At 41.1% G+C, this 20,336-nt stretch overlaps 2 protein-coding genes across 10 annotated transcripts in view; one reads left to right on the plus strand and one right to left on the minus strand.

Moving 5' to 3' along the window:
* The window catches only part of LOC115593906 (cationic amino acid transporter 2), a 91,081-nt gene that overhangs the window by 27,300 nt on the left and 43,445 nt on the right, over positions 1–20,336 (minus strand). For 5 of the 9 annotated variants that reach the window (XM_030437601.1, XM_030437600.1, XM_030437605.1 and 2 more), the window contains one exon: positions 17,827–17,979. In XM_030437601.1, coding sequence (XP_030293461.1) covers positions 17,827–17,979 — 153 coding nt within the window. The remainder of the gene's footprint in view (positions 1–17,826; positions 17,980–20,336) is intronic. The other 4 variants (XM_030437604.1, XM_030437603.1, XM_030437606.1 and 1 more) reach the window with 1 other exon arrangement.
* arhgap31 (Rho GTPase activating protein 31) lies at positions 1,917–16,913 on the plus strand. The gene is made up of 12 exons (XM_030437597.1): positions 1,917–2,686; positions 6,096–6,198; positions 6,654–6,798; positions 8,583–8,665; positions 8,754–8,861; positions 8,986–9,128; positions 9,226–9,433; positions 9,575–9,696; positions 10,342–10,398; positions 11,183–11,818; positions 11,923–12,071; positions 12,346–16,913. Exons 1-12 carry the CDS (start codon positions 2,587–2,589, stop codon positions 14,380–14,382), a joined length of 3,891 nt encoding a protein of 1,296 aa, XP_030293457.1. The 5' UTR covers positions 1,917–2,586; the 3' UTR covers positions 14,383–16,913.

Below are 20,336 nucleotides of genomic sequence, written 5' to 3' on the forward strand. Positions count from 1 at the left end.
TCAGGGCAGCACAGCGAGAAGATCCAGGGTCCTTTTTTGTTTCCTCTGGATGCTCCGTTTTTCTCCCACCATTCAAAGACATGCAGGTCAAGTAAACAGAGAACACTAAAGAGCCTGCAGATATTAGGATTGTATGTCTGTGTGTGTGTGTGTGTGTGTGTGTGTGCGTTTGTGCATGTGCAAGTGTTAGCAGTCCCATTTCCTTTGAGCCGCTGCATGCTGGGATAGGTTCCTAAATTATCTTGACTATAGAAATTAGAAGTTTAAGCAGGTGAATAGATTCAGTGCTTATCAGCAAAAAGGAAATGTTTCTCCCGTGGAAAAATAGAAACATGTACCATAATACTTAATTAGCGTATTTAAAGGATAAGTTCAAGCTAGTCAGTCATAATCTATTAACTCTCATGGTGATGGAAAGTCAAGTGAGGTTTCGTAATCCACAAAACATTTCTGGAGCTTCACAGCAAAACAGAGTTGCAGGACTCTCAAAAACGACTGAAATAGATGGGGATTTATTTTAAAATCTAAAGAATAAACAAACAAACAAAAACAAAACATAAAATGGCTCCATACAGCTCATCTGGCATAATCCAAATCTCCAGAGGCTCAGGTATCCCAAATTGATTCGAAAAGCAATATTTACCCCCTTAAAAGCTGAACTCTTCACTTCATCTTCAACGTGTTATTGTGCGCCCCGGTTGGCTGTTTGCTGATGGTGTAAATAATGTATTTTCACAGACAGACAGACAATATTAGCAACTAGCTGGTGAACATAATGTAGCAATTATCATCTTAAGAGCCTGGTATAACTGTCAGGAGTTGGTGGAGACCAAAAACAGAGCTAAAAGGAGAATGACTATTGGACTTAGATGCTTCAGGCAGACACAAACATAACTCCAAATAAATGATAATGTGGTTCCATATCTGTAGAGAGTGTAAATAGGCAACTGTCAGCTAAAAAAACTGATAATTTATCACTGTTGTTTTCCGCTAAGTAGTCAAATAAATAGTCATTGCAGGTTTACTGAGGCTCATAAGGCTGAAATGTGAATCTAACCCATAATGCACATTTTTTATGAGGCTTTTGAGGCATGAGATCAGAAGTATCCAAACCACTGGCACCTACTTTTCATGTCTTCGGTGTGGCAAACATTTATGAGGTTAGTAGGACTAGACGTGCTGTTTACAAAAATTTCAAATTCTAAAAATGTCTCCAATGCAGTACATCATTGTGGTCAGTGGTGACTTGACAACATGGGTAGATAAACTGCAAGTAATGGTTAAGTGTTAAAAAATATCTCCTCCGGGAAAGTTAAGTATTTAACAGCTCTAAAATTTCAAACCTCAATTTATGGATTTGGGGTTTTAGGATCTATCATTTTCTGTGTGAAACTGTAAAAAAGCTACAAATATGAGGAATACTCACTGCATCACTGCTCATGGATATTTTCATGATCGTTCTCAGGGGAATTCACTTAAGACGGGAAATAGAAAAAGATACTTGGGAGTACTGGATGAAAATATAATCCGCTGAAGATTAACATCGATGCCGCACATTTACGCGTCCATTCATTATGTTGCCGTCCAGTTTTTAAAACAAAAACATGACACGCATAGCAGCTAGTAACAAGAACCATGTGTGTGTCATCCATCTCCTCACCCCAATGCCCCCACCCCCCCTCAATCTCCCCCCATTTCCCATCTGTGCCCTTCAGTCCCTCACTTCAGTCACCTCCCACTTCCCTCTTCCTTCAGAACCCGTCTGTTTTTGTTTTCGAGCCCGGGCTCTCTGCACAGGAAATTGTATACATTGGGAGCATTCAGGAAGGCAGTGAGCCGCTTTCCCGTTAACTCTGAGTTGGGCACATGAAAAAAAAAAAATGGATAAAAGAAGGTCAGTAATTCCTTAACCAGGAGAGAAACAGAAGTCAGCTGTTCTCCTCCCCTCACTTCACTTCCCTCCCCTTTACACAGTCCCAACATTTCAAAAATCCCTGCCACAACACTGCCACGAGTTCATCTCTTCACACAGAATATTTGAAAAATCTCGGCAGAAAATTACATTAAAACTAAAAAACTAATGTTGCTGAGGGGCTTTCCCTTTCTTGATACATGTATGCTTCCTCAGCTCCGGAGAAGCCAGTGAAAAAGGGAGACTGTGTGGAATGAAGGAAAAGAGGAGGAGATAAAAAGCAGCACAGAGAGGGAGACTGGCTGGGGGTAAAAAAACAACAGGAAACCGGCCGATTCTAATGCTGTTTCTGCAAATCCTTCACAGATAAAGCAGCCGTCTGCCACGTCCCAGCGAGGCAACGGCCACACTACCTCTTTTCTTCGATCGTCACCTAAAGTAATGATGATTTAAAGGACTTAAAGTTCAAAATGTGACGTCACTTCTGCTCTCAGCCTCCTACAGCGTGCGGTTAGTCAGCGGATGCAGACTTTGGGGAGCTGATTGCTGGGATTTCTATGTGGCTGCTTTTCTTTTGACCCACAAACTCAACCTTTCCCGGGGTCATATGGATCGATCGCCGCGCTTCCAAGGATCTGTTTGTTTTGATCGTCTGGACGACTAACTGGAGCCACATGAAGAATAAAGGGACTAAGCAGAAGACCAAAAAGAAAGGAAGTGAGAATGCGTTCGGCTGTGACCTGATAGAACATCTCCAGAGTTCAGGACATGATGGTAAATGTTTTACATTGTTTCCCTTGAAATCCAACTCTCCTTTACTAGCAGCTATCATCAAACTACAAACTGATTTCTTACCCAGTTACTTGACTCATACACAGAGGATAACATTTTATACAAAAAAAAATAAGCTTAATTAGTAATTTCCTCCATTATTGTAGCTATTATAACCTATAAATATACATCATATGGTGAAATTAAGACAGAAAAGATGTGTTTGTATAACAAAAACAGGCTTTGATCCAAGTTTGTCACTTACACAAATAATAGGTATACATGTGTTTTACATTTAGTAAGGCCATTCATTCACTCATTGGCTGTATTTAATGGTCATTTGTGACTCTGGGTGTGGCTCTTACATTTTTCGTGTCAATTTCCTACGGTGACTATAGTTCCTATGACTAGTTTGTGTCTGACAAAAGACTGGGCGGTGCTGCTGCCTGGTTGGATGAGGGAAAATAATGAGCCAAGACCAAAAAAAAAAGTGTAGAAACAAACACCTTCATTAAATATTAAAAAAATGTGATGGGGCTTATTTGAGAGGCTAATATTCTTGTATCCTTTTTTGTTCCCCTGAATTGCTCTGTTTTTACAAACGTCATCTGTTATTTTTTTGAGATGATGTGTCAAAAAAAGAGAGTGAACAGAAGTCCCCCACGTGCAGAGGCGTATGAATAGCTGTGTTGAGGATAACTTTAAGGAAGACCTGTTACAGTGGACGCTCTCTAAGGCGGGGCAATCAGGGCAGGAAGAGTGGGAGGAGGTTTGGATCGTGCCCCTCCATCATGGGTGTCAGGCAGATGTACTGTGCTTTTACACTGTGAATCAACCCCTAATGAAAATAAATGAACAGCACTGAAAGCTGCTGACGAGCTAACGTAGACACAAAGTACAAATTTAGATATAGCGACCTTATGGTGACTTTTTATTTTCAAAATCTCTCCGTAAGCAGGGTATTAAATCATACCTCACACCAAAATCTTCCCTGCACATAAAATTCAATGCAATGTGATGTTGACTCTCTTTGTTGCTTCACAAGAATTCAATGCTTATACACTCACAATCTCATGGTATATATCAGAGCACTCTTTAAATAGAGAAAACAATCTTGGACCTTCACGTCTGTAAGATTTAACATCAAAACGTCTCCAATAATAGCCTGTTTATTTTCATTTCATGTCATGGCAATATCTGGCCCGTCCCCCGAGACACCGCATCACATTACAAAACATACTTTGTCTTCCGGGAATACAGAGTGCAGCCGAAAATAAAAAATCTCTAAATTGTTGCAGAGAAAGAAAAAAATATTTGAAACCACACATTTCAAATGACCTGCACAGTTCGGAAAGAACTTTCAGTTCAATTGAAGTGTGTCATACTAACACTTTATCTCTGTTCCTCATTTGTATTTAGAAACAAATCATTACCTGTTTCTATATTACTAAGCAATGTTCTCCGTAGTTCCCCGTGAAAATGGCAGCTGAAAACAAAGTTAAACTCATTTTCTGCTTCAGTCAAACAACACATTGAAGAAATCTGCATTTCTTCTTCAAGACTGTCACACCGTGTTTTGTTGTATTGTATTTGTGTTGTATAAATTGTATCATCCTAAATGTATGTAGTTTTGGTTTAGTCTATAGATCACCAGCCCACTGTTCTGATAATACTAATTAGTTGATGACAGTGATCAATAAAACTTCTGTGACAAAGTCGGCGTTGGACGTAAAAAGAGTATGAAACTCTCACCTCAGCATTATGCCGTTCTCTGAGTTCTCTCTAGCAATTGTTTCATGTTTTCAACTACGAAAATATCAGACAAGCATTTCTCTAAATCAGCAGAAGCTAAAACATGTTTTTCACTTCACTGGCTTCATAACGGTTTCGTGTATCTTGCCCTGAACCTTTAAATTTGAAGTCAACAAAGAACGTCGTCATAAAATGCGTTTATAAATCCTACGCAGAAAAAGACAGCAGGACTGTTTCAGGGTTGTTGCAAAGCCAACCACTGAGCAGCAGCTGCAGTCTCAAGCGTTTAATGGAACATTTAACATTATTGCAGAAACAAATAACTTGCATCTGTCGAACCACGTTAAGGCTGGGTCAAACCGTAACCTGAAATCTTTCTCACCGCACATCATGTGCTGATTTAATGTTTTCATAAAGTATTTTGAAAAATCAGACGGGGTTTTTGTTGCCAGTCTACAAGAAGCGGAGATCTTCCCTCAGTGCAGAGAGTGAGAGGCACTAAATGAAGGTTCCAGAGTCGTTCATCATCCAGCATTTGACCACAGGCATGTCACTGAAAGTCCAATTAAGTCAAATAGATGAGAATGTAAGTGGCAGATTCTTGGTGTCCGCTGTGATTACTGAGACATGAACCATTACCGAGACTATTCTTACATTTTGTGGAGGATGAATTTTGTTTGCGCGATGATCAGTTTTCTACTTTGTTGACTCGAAAGGAACAAATAGAGAGAAAGTGAGAAACTTGAAGAAGAATCATCCAATATAGCCTACGCATGTATATAGCCAAAGCTAATTTCCAACAACAGTCCTGTGATGAGTATCGATAGTTAAACGAATGATTAAAATTTTATGTTACAGTTTGAAATGTTACAATCCCTGTATATAATATACAGTTTCAGCCAAGTCATAACCAGGACTTAAACGTCCAATTCTTAAGATAGCTGTGAGTCCATTACTAATGAAGTTAAGGTTTAGGTTGGTGGCTTAAAAACTGGAACTTAATCTGTACAGAAGTTTTACTGGCAGGTAGGGAATTCTTCATCGAGACAGATGGAACGTCTACAAAAGTAACTACCAGTCAACCAACTAATTATTAGTTCCATTTTCAATTTCAGAATAAAAAATTTCCCTGTATACTGATTTGCAATCAACTGTTATTTTCACTATAAGCTAAAGAGAAGTTGTGGTTGGACTGGTTCAGAGCATGTGATTTCTTTGGAGGTTTTTTTTTTTTTTTTTTAATAGTGCAGCCAAACACGGTTGTGTACAGATGGTGATGTACTGTAGTTCATGAAAGCTGCACGCTGCAGATCACTGGTAACATTTCAAAAGCCGTTTTCTATTAGAGGAAATGTCGTAAGTAATACCAGCTACAAGGACTGGGTGTGTCAACCTTCCTCTGAAACAAACAAACCATTTTTAACTTCCTGTCAAAGTCCACCTACAATCAGCAGCCCTAAGGAATAGAAAACAGACATGGTGGAACAAACCCTATACCATGAAGTCAACCTTATGTGCATTGTTTCTGCTGAGACATTACATTTACCGTTCTTTCCTTCTCCTGATTTTAAGATTTAACGTGACCATCAGATCCAGGGCAAAATGAATGTTTTTTTTTTTAACATGTTTCTCTATGACTAACATGCTTTCTTCACTTCAGTTCCTCAGGTTCTGAAGAAATGTGCAGAGTTTATTGAGGAGCATGGGATTGTGGATGGGATCTACAGACTGTCGGGGGTCACCTCAAATATCCAGCGTCTCAGGTACTTTGAAGACATCAAAAGTAGAGGAAAATATTACACATTTGGCGATTCAAAATATGATGTCATTACAATGACTCTGTGTTTATGTATCACATGTGTGTATCTACACACATTCTCTAAAATCACGGGTGCGTACTTCCTGTTTGGAGCAGCTGAAGTCAAAATCTATGCTACGCTGAAAGAAAAATATATAAATATTGTCACAAATCAAGCCCACAAAATTGGGTTGATGTTGGTCCAGGGTTTTTATCTATGCTGATTAAATAGTCATTATTATATCATAATATTTTTTTCTCAGATTAGTATCGGGTTTGGCTTTTTTTGCCATAACAACATTAGTTGACTGGATGGACTTAAATCTGACAAGCCGCACATACTGCAGCAGTACTTCGCATGGGTTACAATCAAAGCATTCAGCTAACTGTGTGCATGTGTGTGTATGTGTGTGTGTGCAGGCAGGAATTCAGCTCTGAGGCGTGCCCTGACCTTACAAAGGAAGTGTACCTCCAGGACATCCACTGTGTGGGTTCCTTATGTAAGCTGTACTTCAGGGAGCTACCCAATCCTCTGCTCACATATGAGCTATACAGCAAGTTCACAGTGAGTACATTCAAGTCACATATAAATGTTTGCCTCAGTGAAAAATACAATTCTGTGAGGCCTCAAAGACGTCTGACAGCAGATTGAGTTTAAGTTCATGCTTTAAGAAGAGTAATAAGTAACAGACAGAACGGCGATGATGTCAGTATTTACCCCACATGGTGCCTCAGCATTTTTCTGTCAACTCTGCACATTATTTCTATCACGTCTCATGAGAGTGACCTCGTCTCTCTGACTCACTATTGATCAGCTGGTTTTATCTCCGCCCTGGAGACACAGTTATTATTTGCAGATGTCAACAGAACTATAAACAAAGAAGATACTGTATGAAATCACTACACAAAAACAGCTATTTCAACTTATTAAGATTTGCTATCAGTGTCATCTTTGTCATCAAAAATTTGATTTTTGAGTTTATTTGCTCCCTTAGAATCCTAAAAGATGGTCCTGAATTAGGAATGCAAACTTTAAGCTATAATTAGGAGTAGTTATACATAATCTATGAAATATGTTTTCCATTAGGAAATGGTTTTAACCAATGACATGATCTATATCCAATGCAAAATCAGAGCAGGCTACATTGGGAGTTGATTGATTTTCATGACTGAATACACAGACTGTCCTCAAAGTAAAACACAATTCATACTGTTTACTTTGTTTATGTTAGCAGGACCCTTATAAGTAGCCACGTTCCTAGCTTTAAACAAGTATTTGGGGAACCTTATTTCCCTTGAGGACGACTTGTTTATGTTGAAATGTATCAAATAACTATTTCCGAGTTTGATTTATTACGTCATTAATATTGTAAATAATAACTTGTGTATGTTTATGTTTTTTGCCTAACCTTTTGCCAGGCCATTGTAGGGTTTTAAGTTTGTAATAAGTGCAAGTGCAAAAGCATCAAAAGTATAATGAGAAATCTAATTAAGTGTGAACTTTAATTGGCAACCTGTGTGGTCAAAATCAAGGTAACACAAACTCCACATTTAGTACCAGAGAGGAGCTTTGTGGCTGCATTTTCGGTGTGTGAAAGAAACTTAAGAGAGGAGGAAACAGGAATACCAAACTGAAGACCTGGTTCATGCTTTCTGTGTAGCTTTCTGTGTACCTTGACGGGCCATTTGCATACCTTGGCATTAGTACATCTTGTGCTGCTCTAGCCGGAAAAACTCCAGTGCTCCAGTGTGCTCCTCACATGGTGGAATATGGAAAGAAAAAACACACCCAAGAACTTTCTCACCAAGTTGATTTTGGAAGGAAATGAAATCAAGAGAGCTGAGCGGGATCTGTATATTTTTAGGTGCTTGATTGAATTTTCACACATTTTGTAACACAACGTGTCATTTCCAAGTAAACCTGTGTGCAGGGAGAGAGGACGCTTTACCAACAACATATGTTTACGGCCTCACCCATGGCTGACAAACGCAGCTAACATGCTCAGCTGTTTCGTGCCTCGGTCACATGAGTTTGACGCATACACTCCTGTTTATAGTTGTTCAGCGTGGATAACTGGGTTAGGAGGCCAGGTGGAAGCCTGCAGAGAGCCAAGAAGTGGGATCATAGCTTCACCCTACATTGATCCTGTTTACTGGTGATCAAATTAAACACCATTAGACTGCATTTCAAGAGAGCTGCAAAGGCCACAAGCATGAGAATTCAATTCATATTTGTGGTTAATTAACTGTTAGAAGTAAGACAGTTTTTTGAACCAGCTGTTGAGGCACAGGGATCGAGCCCTAGATCTGAATTCTTTTGACATGGATATCTGTCTGTTTTACACGCAGGAAGTGGTCCGAGTCCAGGGGGATCATGAGAGACTTTTGCACATTCAGAGGGTCGTCAAAGAACTGCCGACCCCTCACTTCAGGTGAACTGTTGTTACTGAGATTTCTATCATAATGCCCATAGAAACAAATTAGTAATGTAATAAATGTGTGTTTGTTGACTCTCCTCAGGACTCTGGAGTACCTCACTAAGCACTTGGCTCACCTTGCCACCTTAAGCACCCAGACGAACATGCACACACGAAACCTGGCCCTGGTTTGGGCTCCGAATCTATTGAGGTACATTTAGCTTCACAAATCCTATTTTTTTTACTGTAATGTGGAGAAAATGTGTGTATTCCTGTAGCTGCTTTGGAAAAATATGTATAAATAAACACTCCTGTCTTCTTTTTCTTCTTCTCAGATGTAAAGACATTGAGTCATCATCAGGTAACGGAGACATGGCTTTCCAGGCGGTGCGGATACAACAGTCGGTGGTTGAGTTTATTCTAAACCACACGGAGCAGATCTTTAGCGGTGACTCGGTGCAGCTCAAACCCAAAGAAGGTATGAGGTTCAAATAATACAAGTGGACTCCTTTGAGGGAGATTAGTTGGGCAGATGGATTTGCTATCTCAACAATGGACCTATTTTACTTCTCCAGGGTCGAGTTTGATGTGTGGGGAGAAATACGCCACACTCCCGATCAGCGGCCAGAGTGGGCCAATGAAACTGATGAGCCTGGAAGAAGCCCAGGCCCGCTCCTTGAGTCCAAATCATCCCGTGCGTAGAGAACGTCAGCGGGAGAACAGTCTGCCCGACACCAGCACTGCCACGCTCTACCACACCGTCATAGACATATCAGACAGCAAGTATGACACATTCAATCTAAATGGACATTATGAGTATAACTTTCAAACAGTGTGCAGAGTGTTTGATGCATGTATGATTACTGTATGTATTAACGTCACAACTATTGTGGAATAGCTTAACAATCTTTGTTTATTTGCTAGGAGGAAGTTCTCTGGGAAATCGAAGAAGTGGAAGTCCATCTTCAACCTGGGACGGTCTGTGGACTCGAAGGGAAAACTGAGCCGAAACGGCAGTGTGTTCATAAGATCACCGGGGATAACAGGTAGAGTGTCCCTTCAAGAGGTTAACGTTGAACAACGGCGCTTTTAAAGGGAAGGTCACTTAAAGGGAATGTTCATCGTTCAGTTAAAGGGACAGTTCTTTTCATCCATCTAGATTGTTTTCTTGTGAGTTGGCGAGTTTTGAGTTATCGGCTATAGCGATATCTGCCTTCTCTTGAATGTAACGTAAATAGATGGCATCCGGTTTGTGGTGCTCAAAGTGCCAAAATAAAAAAAAAATAGAATTCAAAAGCAATGTCTCAGTCCAGAAATGTTACTATTTTTTTGGCTCCCTTCTTGGCTAAGCTGTAATGTTAGCTAGCCTCTCATCTATAATTAAATGCATGCTTCCTTCTATGCTGTGATACGGAAAGAAAATAGTTCTTTCATGAACCTCTAGATTATCTTGAGTATGATTTCTCTAAAGAGACTATGCTGTTAATTGTTTTGTATTGTAATTGTATTGTTGGCGATTTGAGCACCACAGGCCATCTAGTTTCATAATATTTGAAAGAAATGCAGGCATCTATACTGCTCATATCTCCAAAGCTTGGAGACTCATACCAAAACAGATGGGTAAATAGCACCACAGGTACAGTGAAATATATATATATTTTTATTTTAATGTTATTGTCTTATTTCTACAGAAAAGGCTGCTCTTCGTCCGTCCAGGAGCATGGAGTCTTTGTGCTCCTTACCAACAGGTGGGGTTCAAATCTTCATATATTCATATAAATACAGAGTAGGGCTGCCTGATGAATTTACATCGTCATCGCGATATGAACATGTGCGATAAACACATCGCAAAAGACTGCCTGACACACGATGAATAAGAAAAATCATTTTGTTTACATGCGCCATGCATGCACTTTTAGCATGCCAACATTTAGCCTTTCAGACGGAGCCCTGGATACAAGGGCCAATCAGATGAAGCCCCGGCTAGCCAGTAGCTACCCGGACAAAATTAATCGGCATCAGTTTGGTGGTGATTGCCTGGTTATGATGGCTGAGGGAGGAGAGAGAAGCCATGAAAATGTGGTTGACGAAGACCTTGTGGTGAAAAGAAACAGCACTTCTGCTATATGGACTTATTTTGGATTCAGGAGAGATGACGTGTTACAAACACAGGTACTGTGTTAAACATGCCAAGCAGATGCTGCAACTTCTAGAGAAAATACAACCTCCATCACCACCTGCAATACAACAATAAAGACCTACATGAACAATTCAAAACTATCGTTAGCTATCATTAAGTGTATAGTTAATAATATGCAAACTTCAATATTTGTTTATTTATCGCAAGTTATATCGTCATTGCAATATTGAACAGTGTTATCGCACATCGCAGATTTTCCTCATATCGTGCAGGCCTAATACAGAGCAAATGAGTGTGAGTGTAATTTTACAAAATCGTCGTTGCCACTCTATGAAATGTTGAATCTATTACAGCGAATTGATATTTGCTCTTATGATCTTGTTACTTCACAGATGATGACAGAACAGGAAACAACAGTCCATCTGGTGGCATTTTTGTTCCAGATGTAAAATCCAGAACCCTGGGATCCGACTCACTCTACGACCTGAGTGAACATGACCAAAACTGGGAGTTTAAAGGGAACAAAGCTGGCGGGGCAACAGGTGGCTGGAGCTCTAGCACAAACCAGAAGGGGTCGCCAGGTGCCTCTGCAGCCCCTCAAAAAACACTACCAGAGCAACTGAAGGTGTACAAAGGCGATGACCTCAGCGGCTACAAGCCCACATCCCCGAAAAACAGGAGGATGTTGTACTCAGGCTCCTCCCACAACAGTTCCTCTCGGCCCTCCTTCCCAGGAAGCTTCTTCCCGCTTGAGTCTTCGCCGAGGCATCAACGCAGGGCCGTCAACATATCTGAGCCTTTTGCCGTGTCCGTGCCCCTGCGCGTGTCAGCCGTTATCAGCTCCAACAGCACGCCATGCAGGGGGCTCGCCAAGGACAAGGCAGCTACTCTGAAGCCTACCAGAGAAAGTTCCGAACAGAGCAGCAACAGTGGAAAGAGCAACACTTTCCCCCAAATGGAACCTAAGAAGCAGGAAGGAACAGAGAAGAAAAACACTGAGGAGCCGCCTGCTAGAGTCCGGCCAGAGGGTGAGCACATCTTCCTTTATCACATAAAATGTCTCCCTGGGTTGTTATTAAAGTCATGTATGTGTAATTGGATGTACTGAATAAAACATCCTTTTTTAATTCAGATGCAAGCAAAGAAGTGGTGCAAGAAAGTCGAGGAGGGAAGAACATTTCTGAACTGGAACCACCGACCCTTGCAAATGCAAGAGAAGGCAAAGATGTAGCGCCATCTCCTGGGAAAGAACTGCACAACCAGCCCATAGCTACTCAACTGGTAATGTTGTGCCTCCACTTGAGCAGAATTTCATATGCTATCTTTCATTTGCACACATCTTCTTTTCTGTAATGATGATTACTTTCAAAGTTGTAAGCCTTCCTTTTATCCTCAATTCCCTTTTGACTCAAGTTTCTTTGACAATGTTTGTCTACATATCTTTGGTTCGGACAGCACATGCTTTTGTTTGTTTGTTTTAGACATGAACGAGGGATCATTTTGGCTGTATTTAATCCTTTCTGTTTTTGTTTGTTCCTCATTTATATTTTCTCAGGAAAAGCGATCTTCTACTGGGAAAGAGCCGTGGTCTGACCTCCGCCAAGAACTGAAGATAACTGAACCTGAAATTGACCTGCTGGATGAGACTTTCAGACCTGTTTTCGGCTCCAAGAGTACCACCGAGGTCACAAAGTTAACGATGGACGTCAAGTCAAAGCGAAGCCGCAGCTCTCCATCTCTGTCTTTGTTATTTAGGGAGAACTCGTCAAATACCTCTCTGAGTGATCATGTAATCGCCACTGGCTCAAACTATGCAAAGAAACAGCCCTCGGAGTCAGACATCTTGTTTTCTCTTCACAAAAATGCAGTCAGTTCTCGCCCTGCTGACGTGGTGGATGAAAAAGAGAAGACGCTTAGTCAAAAAATCACATCAAAGATGTTAAACAAAGATGACACAGCTTCCAGCAAAGAGGGCCAACTTCCTTTCAAGGAAACCTGTCCAGATAAAGTTGTGAATCCTTCGACGTTAGAGGACACTCCAGCAATTGAAAGCTCCACAGTACCAGATGAAGCTAACAAAAACTCAGAGAAACACGAAAGTCCTCAAGCAGACAAAAACAACTCCTGTGAAGGCGCAAAGAAGAGTGTGATTTCGGAGGTGGAACTTATTCAGAGGCTGTCGGTGTGTTTGGAGGAGAGACGCCACACGTTGGAGCTGCCACACCTTGACATTGATGAAGGAAACTCAGAGGAGCTGGACTTGGTGGAGCCCTGGGAGGATCTCAGCTCTAACAAGCAGTGGGTCACCAGTCCTCTCCACTCACCGGACGTGGAGAAGCTCTTCAACCAGCTGTCGCCTTTCAGCTCTTATGAGGAAACTCCGAGCCTAGAGGAAGGAAAGATGTCACCTCCTGCTGTTGATAACAAACAATCTCTCGCTAAGAGCACCGAGCACCTCTCAGGAAACGTTCCTCAGACAACAAGCAGCAAACCAAAAACTAAATGGACGTATCTGCCGTCAGTACCCGCACGGGTCAGTGTGAACAGCAGTAACACAACACAACCTCACACAGGAAAATGCAGCGCAGCAAAACAGAAGAATACAGCGTCATCTCAGAGGTTTTACAGACAGATGTCTTACGAGGCAGAGAAAAGAGAGGAAAATTACTTTGCTAAACACAGGCCATACTCACTGAATCTAGATCTGGGGCAACGATGCATCAGAGACATTTCAAATCAACAAAATCGCAATTCAACAGAGTTTTCCTCATGCCAGAGAGGATTACCAGCCTCACCTGCAACTGCAAACAACGGGCTGTCCTCGGAGCTGGAGTTGTTTCTGAGTGATCGGCAGGCGCCTTTACGTCGAAATTCGGCCCCGGTCAGCGTGTCGTCGGTGCGCACAGCCTTCATGATCAAAACATGCCAGGCCAAAGCTGTGCCCGTCGTCCCGCCGAAGGTGCAGTACAGTCAGATACCTCACTCCAGTCACGAGAATGATTTCGACGCAGTGAAGGAACAAGAAAAGGAACATCCTAAAGTGAGCGCAGAGAAAAGCAATGCCGCACCTTCTCCGATGATGTCTGATCTAAAGGAGGAGCTGGAGAACAAAGAGCCTTCGCCCAAACACCAAAAACACCCGAATGGCGAGAAATGTGCCGAAGCGGTGAAGAACACATCTACTCCAGAGCTGCCAGTCATAACAAGGAGACACGCGCCCAGTCTGGAAGTGTTTGTAGATTGTCCCAGACCCAACAGAAGCAACATCTTACAAAGACCGTCGTTCAGGAACAGGCAGAGACCTCAAAGTCTCATCCTGCTCAGCCCTCCTTTTCCCATCATGGACTACCCACCTTCAGGAGACGACGGCAAGCTTCTCTCATCCATCAAGAACCTGAACGACACGTCGACAGTGAATGTCTTCTCTAAAGAGATGGTGGAGAATTTCAGGACGCCGGAGGGGATCGCTCTTCAAAACAAAATGACTATTCCGAAAAGTGGACAGAGACTGGAAACATCAACCAGCTGCTTCTACCAGCCACAGAGGAGATCGATGATCTTTGACAGCAGGAGCCACAGGCAGATTGAGTGACTGGAGGTACGGTCACTGACTCTGATACTGGGTGTTTGTACATAGATACAGTATACAAAAAAAAATATTATTTTGTAAGACCATGAAGTATTTGAGAGAGAGTTGAGGAAGGCGTGTTTTATGTGAAAGCCATTTAATGTTGACTGAGATCTAGAGCTCAAAATCGAGTTACTGTTTCAGCTCTACTGAGATCAATGAAGGAAATATTTTCTAAGTGACTTTAGGATGACAGGCATACTCATGTCAAGTTACAGAAAATGTGAGATATAAAAATCAAGTCTGCATGTGGTGCTACACAGTCACAGTGAATCACTGCCAAGAAACTTATAGATCATTTGTGGGAAAACGTAGTCTAACTAGAGACTGAATAAAAGAAGTGGATGTAACCTGTGGCTCTGAAAATTAAGCCGGTGTTGAGGAAGCCAAGTGCCTTAAACACACATTCTTTCTATTGGCCAGCAGGGGGGCAACTCCACTGGCTGCAAAAGTCCAATTGTATGTAAGCTTGTGAAAAAATGACCTTGATTTAATACCAAAGTAAACATTTCACTAATTAGTTTATGGTCCAAATCGCTAGTTTCAAGTCTTCTACAATACAGTATGATGTTTATTCAGTAAATTATGGTCCCATTTAGAATAAAATAGAGGATAAAGATGGATATGCTTTAGAGCTTGGCTACCTTGTTATTGACAAGGCAGTGTGTATATCTAAATAGCTGTGAACATGTTTTTGGTTGTCTTTGTTGTCGTCTTAAAACCTTGACCCTGTCACGTTCAGTTTTCAGTTCATGATAATTAATTGTAACATTGTGGTCGATTAAAAATGTCTTGTTTTCCTTTTGGTTGCCTAATTTCGCTAGCAACAATGAGCATCTAAGTTAATATCACAGTTTACGTGAATTACAGATGCACCTTGCTAACCAAATTAGCTAGCTCGAGCGGGCTTTAGCTGTAAACCACCTAACCCCTCGCTCTTCCACAGTGCCACAATCTCATATAAAAATGGTCACTTCTGGTTCCAAGAAGACCAAGATGGTGAAGGCTAGTCCGCAAACCAGTGTGTGACGCCACGGTTGCTGCGTCCACTTCTTCTATACCGTCTGCGAGCTTTAAGGTCCTTCTCAAGCTTTTCCAGAGTTTTCAACAACTTCTTTCAATCTTAGAGTTTAGTCTTAAGGAGTTTATTTAGTTGTTGTGATAAAAAAATAACATTCTTCTCCTTGTTTCAATTTGAACAAAAAAAAAAAAATGTCTGGGTCAATGGAGGGGCTTCATATTTTCATATGTCTCTATGATATTCTGATGTACTGGAAGCTGCTACGCTACTTGGAGTTCCAGAAGAATTTGAATAGAATCATGTTAAACACATTATGGCATGTAGTTTGATTATTTGAATTTAACGACTAATCAACAGCCTGCGTTCATTCTGCTTTTATGTGACGTCCTCACATAAATATGTCTGAACTGAATTGACCCTTGAACCTTTAGGAAGCATACAGGAAGTGTACAGTAAAGGATAACAATAAATAAAAAAGGTAAGCTGAAGAACTGACAAACTGTTAAACAGTTTAACAGCAATTCTTTCTATCATGTAGATGTGTTTATTTATTTCTTCATTAACACACACATGATACTTCCTAGTAAAATATACTGTATGTTGCTGTTGGCTCTGTGATAAGCTGATGTCAATGTGATTTTTTTTTTTTTTTTTTTACCCTAATATTTAAAAGGAAATTTTCTTTTCTGATTTAAATATATCGCAGACTTAATGAATAGTATTTAACCACAGGAGGACTTTTATTCACGTGTATCTTCTTTTTCTGTACTTGCTTTGTATTTTATGGCATTTTTCTATTTGTTTGTTGACAATAATGAGAACCAGTGTTGAAGAAAAGTTAAGGGTAAAAAAAGATAATCTGTTGTGAAAAGTAAACTGGAGGGTTGAGTGTGTGCGCGCTGACTGTATTTGATGCGTTTGGGCTTTGATGGTGCTTTGAGTCAAAGTGAGATGACGGTTTCTCCAGATTGTTCTTTGCATTTTACAAACACGGGATCTGAAGTTTTTTTGACACTTTGTTCTGTTGGTGGCTCAGTGATCATGAACATAACAGAATTTGGATGTTAAAGGAGGTTAACAGTGTATTTTTTTTTAAATATGCAGATTTTATTGAGGTGTGACACAGTGTTTTTTTATACTGTAGTTTAGATGGACTGGATGAATGATTACAAAAAATGAGATATAATTTTTTTTTATTTTGTTTTGTAACTTTTGTATACATGTTGATACTGAAAAACGACTGACTGTCTGTATTCATAGTAAAAAAAAACAACAAATGGTGAGGTGAGAGTTTTGCCTTAATTGTGATGATGGCACCTGAAGTAATGTACATAAGACACCTTTTGTTACGACAAAAACTTACAAGGATAAAAAGTTCTGGTTACATGATCAGTCAATGGTTCTGCTAACACGTGACTTTAATTGAAACGTTCATTGTCGAGCAGTGAAATTGAAATAAACTGGTCAAATCCAACTCACCAGTTATAAATGTTTTAATTTGGTTCAATATCCAATATCAATGTCTCCTCTTTGACCTGCAGCTTTATGACCACCCAGTGTATTTGCTACCAGGGGGTAGGGGGAATCATTAACGGGCAGTGCTAGAATGTAATGTGAGTACATTTACGCAAGTATCAGTATCATGGTATCAGGTTGCAAGTCAAACTCAGATTAAAACGACACCAACGGCATATCCAAATTACTCGAGGAAACTACTGAGACTCTCCACCAGCTATCACCATCAAATATGATCTCTGTTATCGTCTGCACCGTTGTTGCCAAGTGCTGCATATGTTTGGCAATTATGTGAAACAGGCTTTATACTGCACAGAAAAGAGTCAGGTTATACATTTTTGTTTTTTCTTCCTCTTGTATGTCCTTCTATTCAAATCTTTACTTTACTCTTTTAGCCCAATTACGAGATCTATGCAAACCACAGTTACATTTACATTACATGCTTATGACCTGACTTGATACATGTGACACCAATGGATAGTTTTAAGGACATCTGGAAACAATTTCTAGCCATCTCTGTGGCAACAACAACAACAACAAAAACAAAAAGACAGATTATTTCTTTACCAGGCATTTTAAAGCCAAGACACAATCCATTCCTAACCCTAACCAGACAGTTTCTTTGTCTAAACCTGAACAGACAATAAGCACACTGTTGTCACCGAACAAAATAGAGATTTAAACTAAAGAACCGAAGTTGCATCATAAAGAAATGGTAAGTTTCAGCATATCTTTGGTTTGCAGCAATCTACTTATTTCCAATACTTATTCTAATTTCTAATATCATTTCTTTGCAAAATTCAAAATCGAACGTCAGAATTCACCACAGCATGTTCTTGCAGTGGATGTTGATCACCTGCCTCTAGCTCTACCTCTTTGCCACCAGATGACGCTCCTGCTCCACACTGAACCACACCGAACAAACGCACTGACCTGCTGGAGGCTGGCGGGCCTGCTGCAGGTACATGATGTGCTCCAGACACTCCACGCACCGAGGCCGAGGGCGACACCAGTCCTGGCTTTATCTGCGGGACAGAAAACATCATGGCTCCGTGAACTAACCCCTCCAACGTCGCGTGTGCGCTTTGCGTGTTTGCGCACTGGATTCGATTTCGTCGCTTTCAAAATGAATTCTCACTTTAAAACGGCCTGATTTCATATCGACACAGAGTAAAAACAAAACACACAAAAAGCAGTCATTCAACTGCATGAATCACATTTCTGCTGCTTGTTTCAAATAATAACACAATGTGATGTACTCGGTAACAATACAGTGGGACTCAAAGGTGTGTTTTCGTAAATCTCTGTGTCCTTACATCTTATTTTTGAATTAGTTTCACCAGCACCAAAAATAGATGTTTGTGTTACCTCCTTACCCAGGTAGGCCTCTTATTCCCACTTTTCTCAGCTGACTATAACTTCACATGTGGACTGATTAAAAGGTGCCAGCAGTCAAACGATGGCAGAACAACAAAAAACAAACAAACACTGTCATTTCTATCCAAATGTCATCCAAAACATCTGATATTTGGACCAGGATCCCATTGAGGAAGGGGGCACTCACTTATGGAGTCGTGCGCTGGCGCTTTGCAGAGGTCACCTCAGTGTCTGCGCAGTTCATTATTTTCCCGACCTTTGACACTGCTTGTGTATGGGCCGAGAATTAAAAAGGCGCATTCTGAGCACACTGAAAAAGGCCAGCAAAGAGAGGCACAGGGAGAGGGAGAGAGAGGCACGGTGCGCGCGTTGAATATTCAATTAGAGAGAGGGAGAGGGAGAAAGAGAGGGAGAGAGGGGGGGAAAGTGAGGAAAAAGAGAAGCTGCGTGCCAGTCCTTCATCTTACATTACTGATTAGCTGTTAAACAGATTATATACAGCTGAATGGGTTCAAATGTTGCAGCGGGGGGAAACAGCCCTGGAGTTCAAGGCAACGGCGAGCGGCTTCCTTCCCCGCCACTTGAGCGGGGCTGAGCACACTTTGTCACCACTAACAGCTCCATAATGAAACGTGTTGCTGCTCCATTTTCCTCCACTTTAACCACAGCCATGTTATAAAAAATAAAAAAAACACTGAGAGCAACTGGAACTGTTTGCAGTCCACCGAGGCGGGTCGAGCTGTTTGGATGAAGCTGCACCAAAAAACATGGAGCCGAAAACACCTGTTATACAGCTATAAACAGAATGAGCACTTGGCTGCTTTCAAGTCGTTAATGCACAAAAAAAAGTAAAAACGTTTGCCGATTCCGATTTACACAAACATGCTCACGTTTCTGTATTTGTTTTCCATCCTATAGGTTATTTATTGGCTAAAAAGCAGCTGCACGCAAAATAAAGAACGCCACCGCGCATCATAAAGTCATGAAAGGTGAAGATGAAAGTACATAAAACTGGTATATGCTTGTTTAAAAACTGTGTTGTTGTTTTTCTTTAATAAAAAGTCGCCCCTCTCCTGGAAATAACTCTTTCACAAGCGAGGATGGAAGCCTGGAGCAGCTGGCATTTGTGCTTTAAAAGTGTGTAACAAAACACGTTATAACTGCACTAAAGTGTTTAAAAGGTCACAAACTATTTCCTTAAAGTTTGCAGGTTAACATGTTGGGTTTACGTCACATATTTACCAAGCAGGATAAGTTTAAAGTAGTTGAATGTGCAGTGCCACAGCAAGCCACGCGGGTCCAAAAGAGCTCTCATTGAGAAGCCACGTGTCCGTTTCCAAAGCCTCTCCAACTTAACCACCTCCTTTGTACGACTAACCCACATCGGCAGCGTCCCTCCACATAAAGGGATTTGCAATTTCAAGATATTTCAGCTTAAATGTTTTTGACAGTTCCCTCGCTTTTACCTCGGCTTGGTTATTTTAACTGTGCCAAATGGGTCACCTTGGGTTGCTGTCTGCGCGCAAAGGGCTTTTGCGCGCATTCAGTCTGAATTTTTTCCAACTTTCCTTGACGGGGAAACCAGCTGCTGGTCGTGAAAAGACGGCTTATTAATTGTCCTTTGTCATGCAGAATTGCTTGATTTCTAAAGAAACGTACAAAGGCTCTTTTTCAGGATTCAAGTATTTTGTTTCGTGCGTATTTTCAAACCATCGAATCAGCTGCAGCGCCGCGCCGTCTACCAGACTCTCAGGTACTGACTGCCTGCTCCCTTTGTCCCCTTTTAATGCTGTTGTAAATCGTGCAGACTGATTTGTTACAAGCTGTTCTTTTAATCTGATAGATAAGAGACATGTCAAAGAAAAGCCGTAAATAAAAAATTAGCCAGAATAAAGACAAGGGCGAGTCTGCTAGATGGGCGCCTGTTGACTCAAGCGGCTCTCCAGCGTCAGGGGAGCCCTCTCCTCAGCTCCGTCAAGGTTACGTCCACAATTCCCTTTTCTTC

The sequence above is a fragment of the Sparus aurata genome, chromosome 13 (genome assembly GCF_900880675.1).
Source record: "Sparus aurata chromosome 13, fSpaAur1.1, whole genome shotgun sequence".
In the NCBI taxonomy this organism is placed as follows: domain Eukaryota; kingdom Metazoa; phylum Chordata; class Actinopteri; order Spariformes; family Sparidae; genus Sparus; species Sparus aurata.

What these genes read in the sequence shown, in the direction of transcription:
- arhgap31 (XM_030437597.1), top strand. Translation starts at nt 2,587, where the DNA reads ATGAAGAATAAAGGGACTAAGCAGAAGACCAAAAAGAAAGGAAGTGAG. An exon ending in ATAGACATATCAGACAGCAA is followed by an intron (nt 9,434 to 9,574) that starts GTATGACACATT and finishes TTTATTTGCTAG; the next exon opens with GAGGAAGTTCTCTGGGAAAT. An exon ending in TGCTAGAGTCCGGCCAGAGG is followed by an intron (nt 11,819 to 11,922) that starts GTGAGCACATCT and finishes TTTTTAATTCAG; the next exon opens with ATGCAAGCAAAGAAGTGGTG.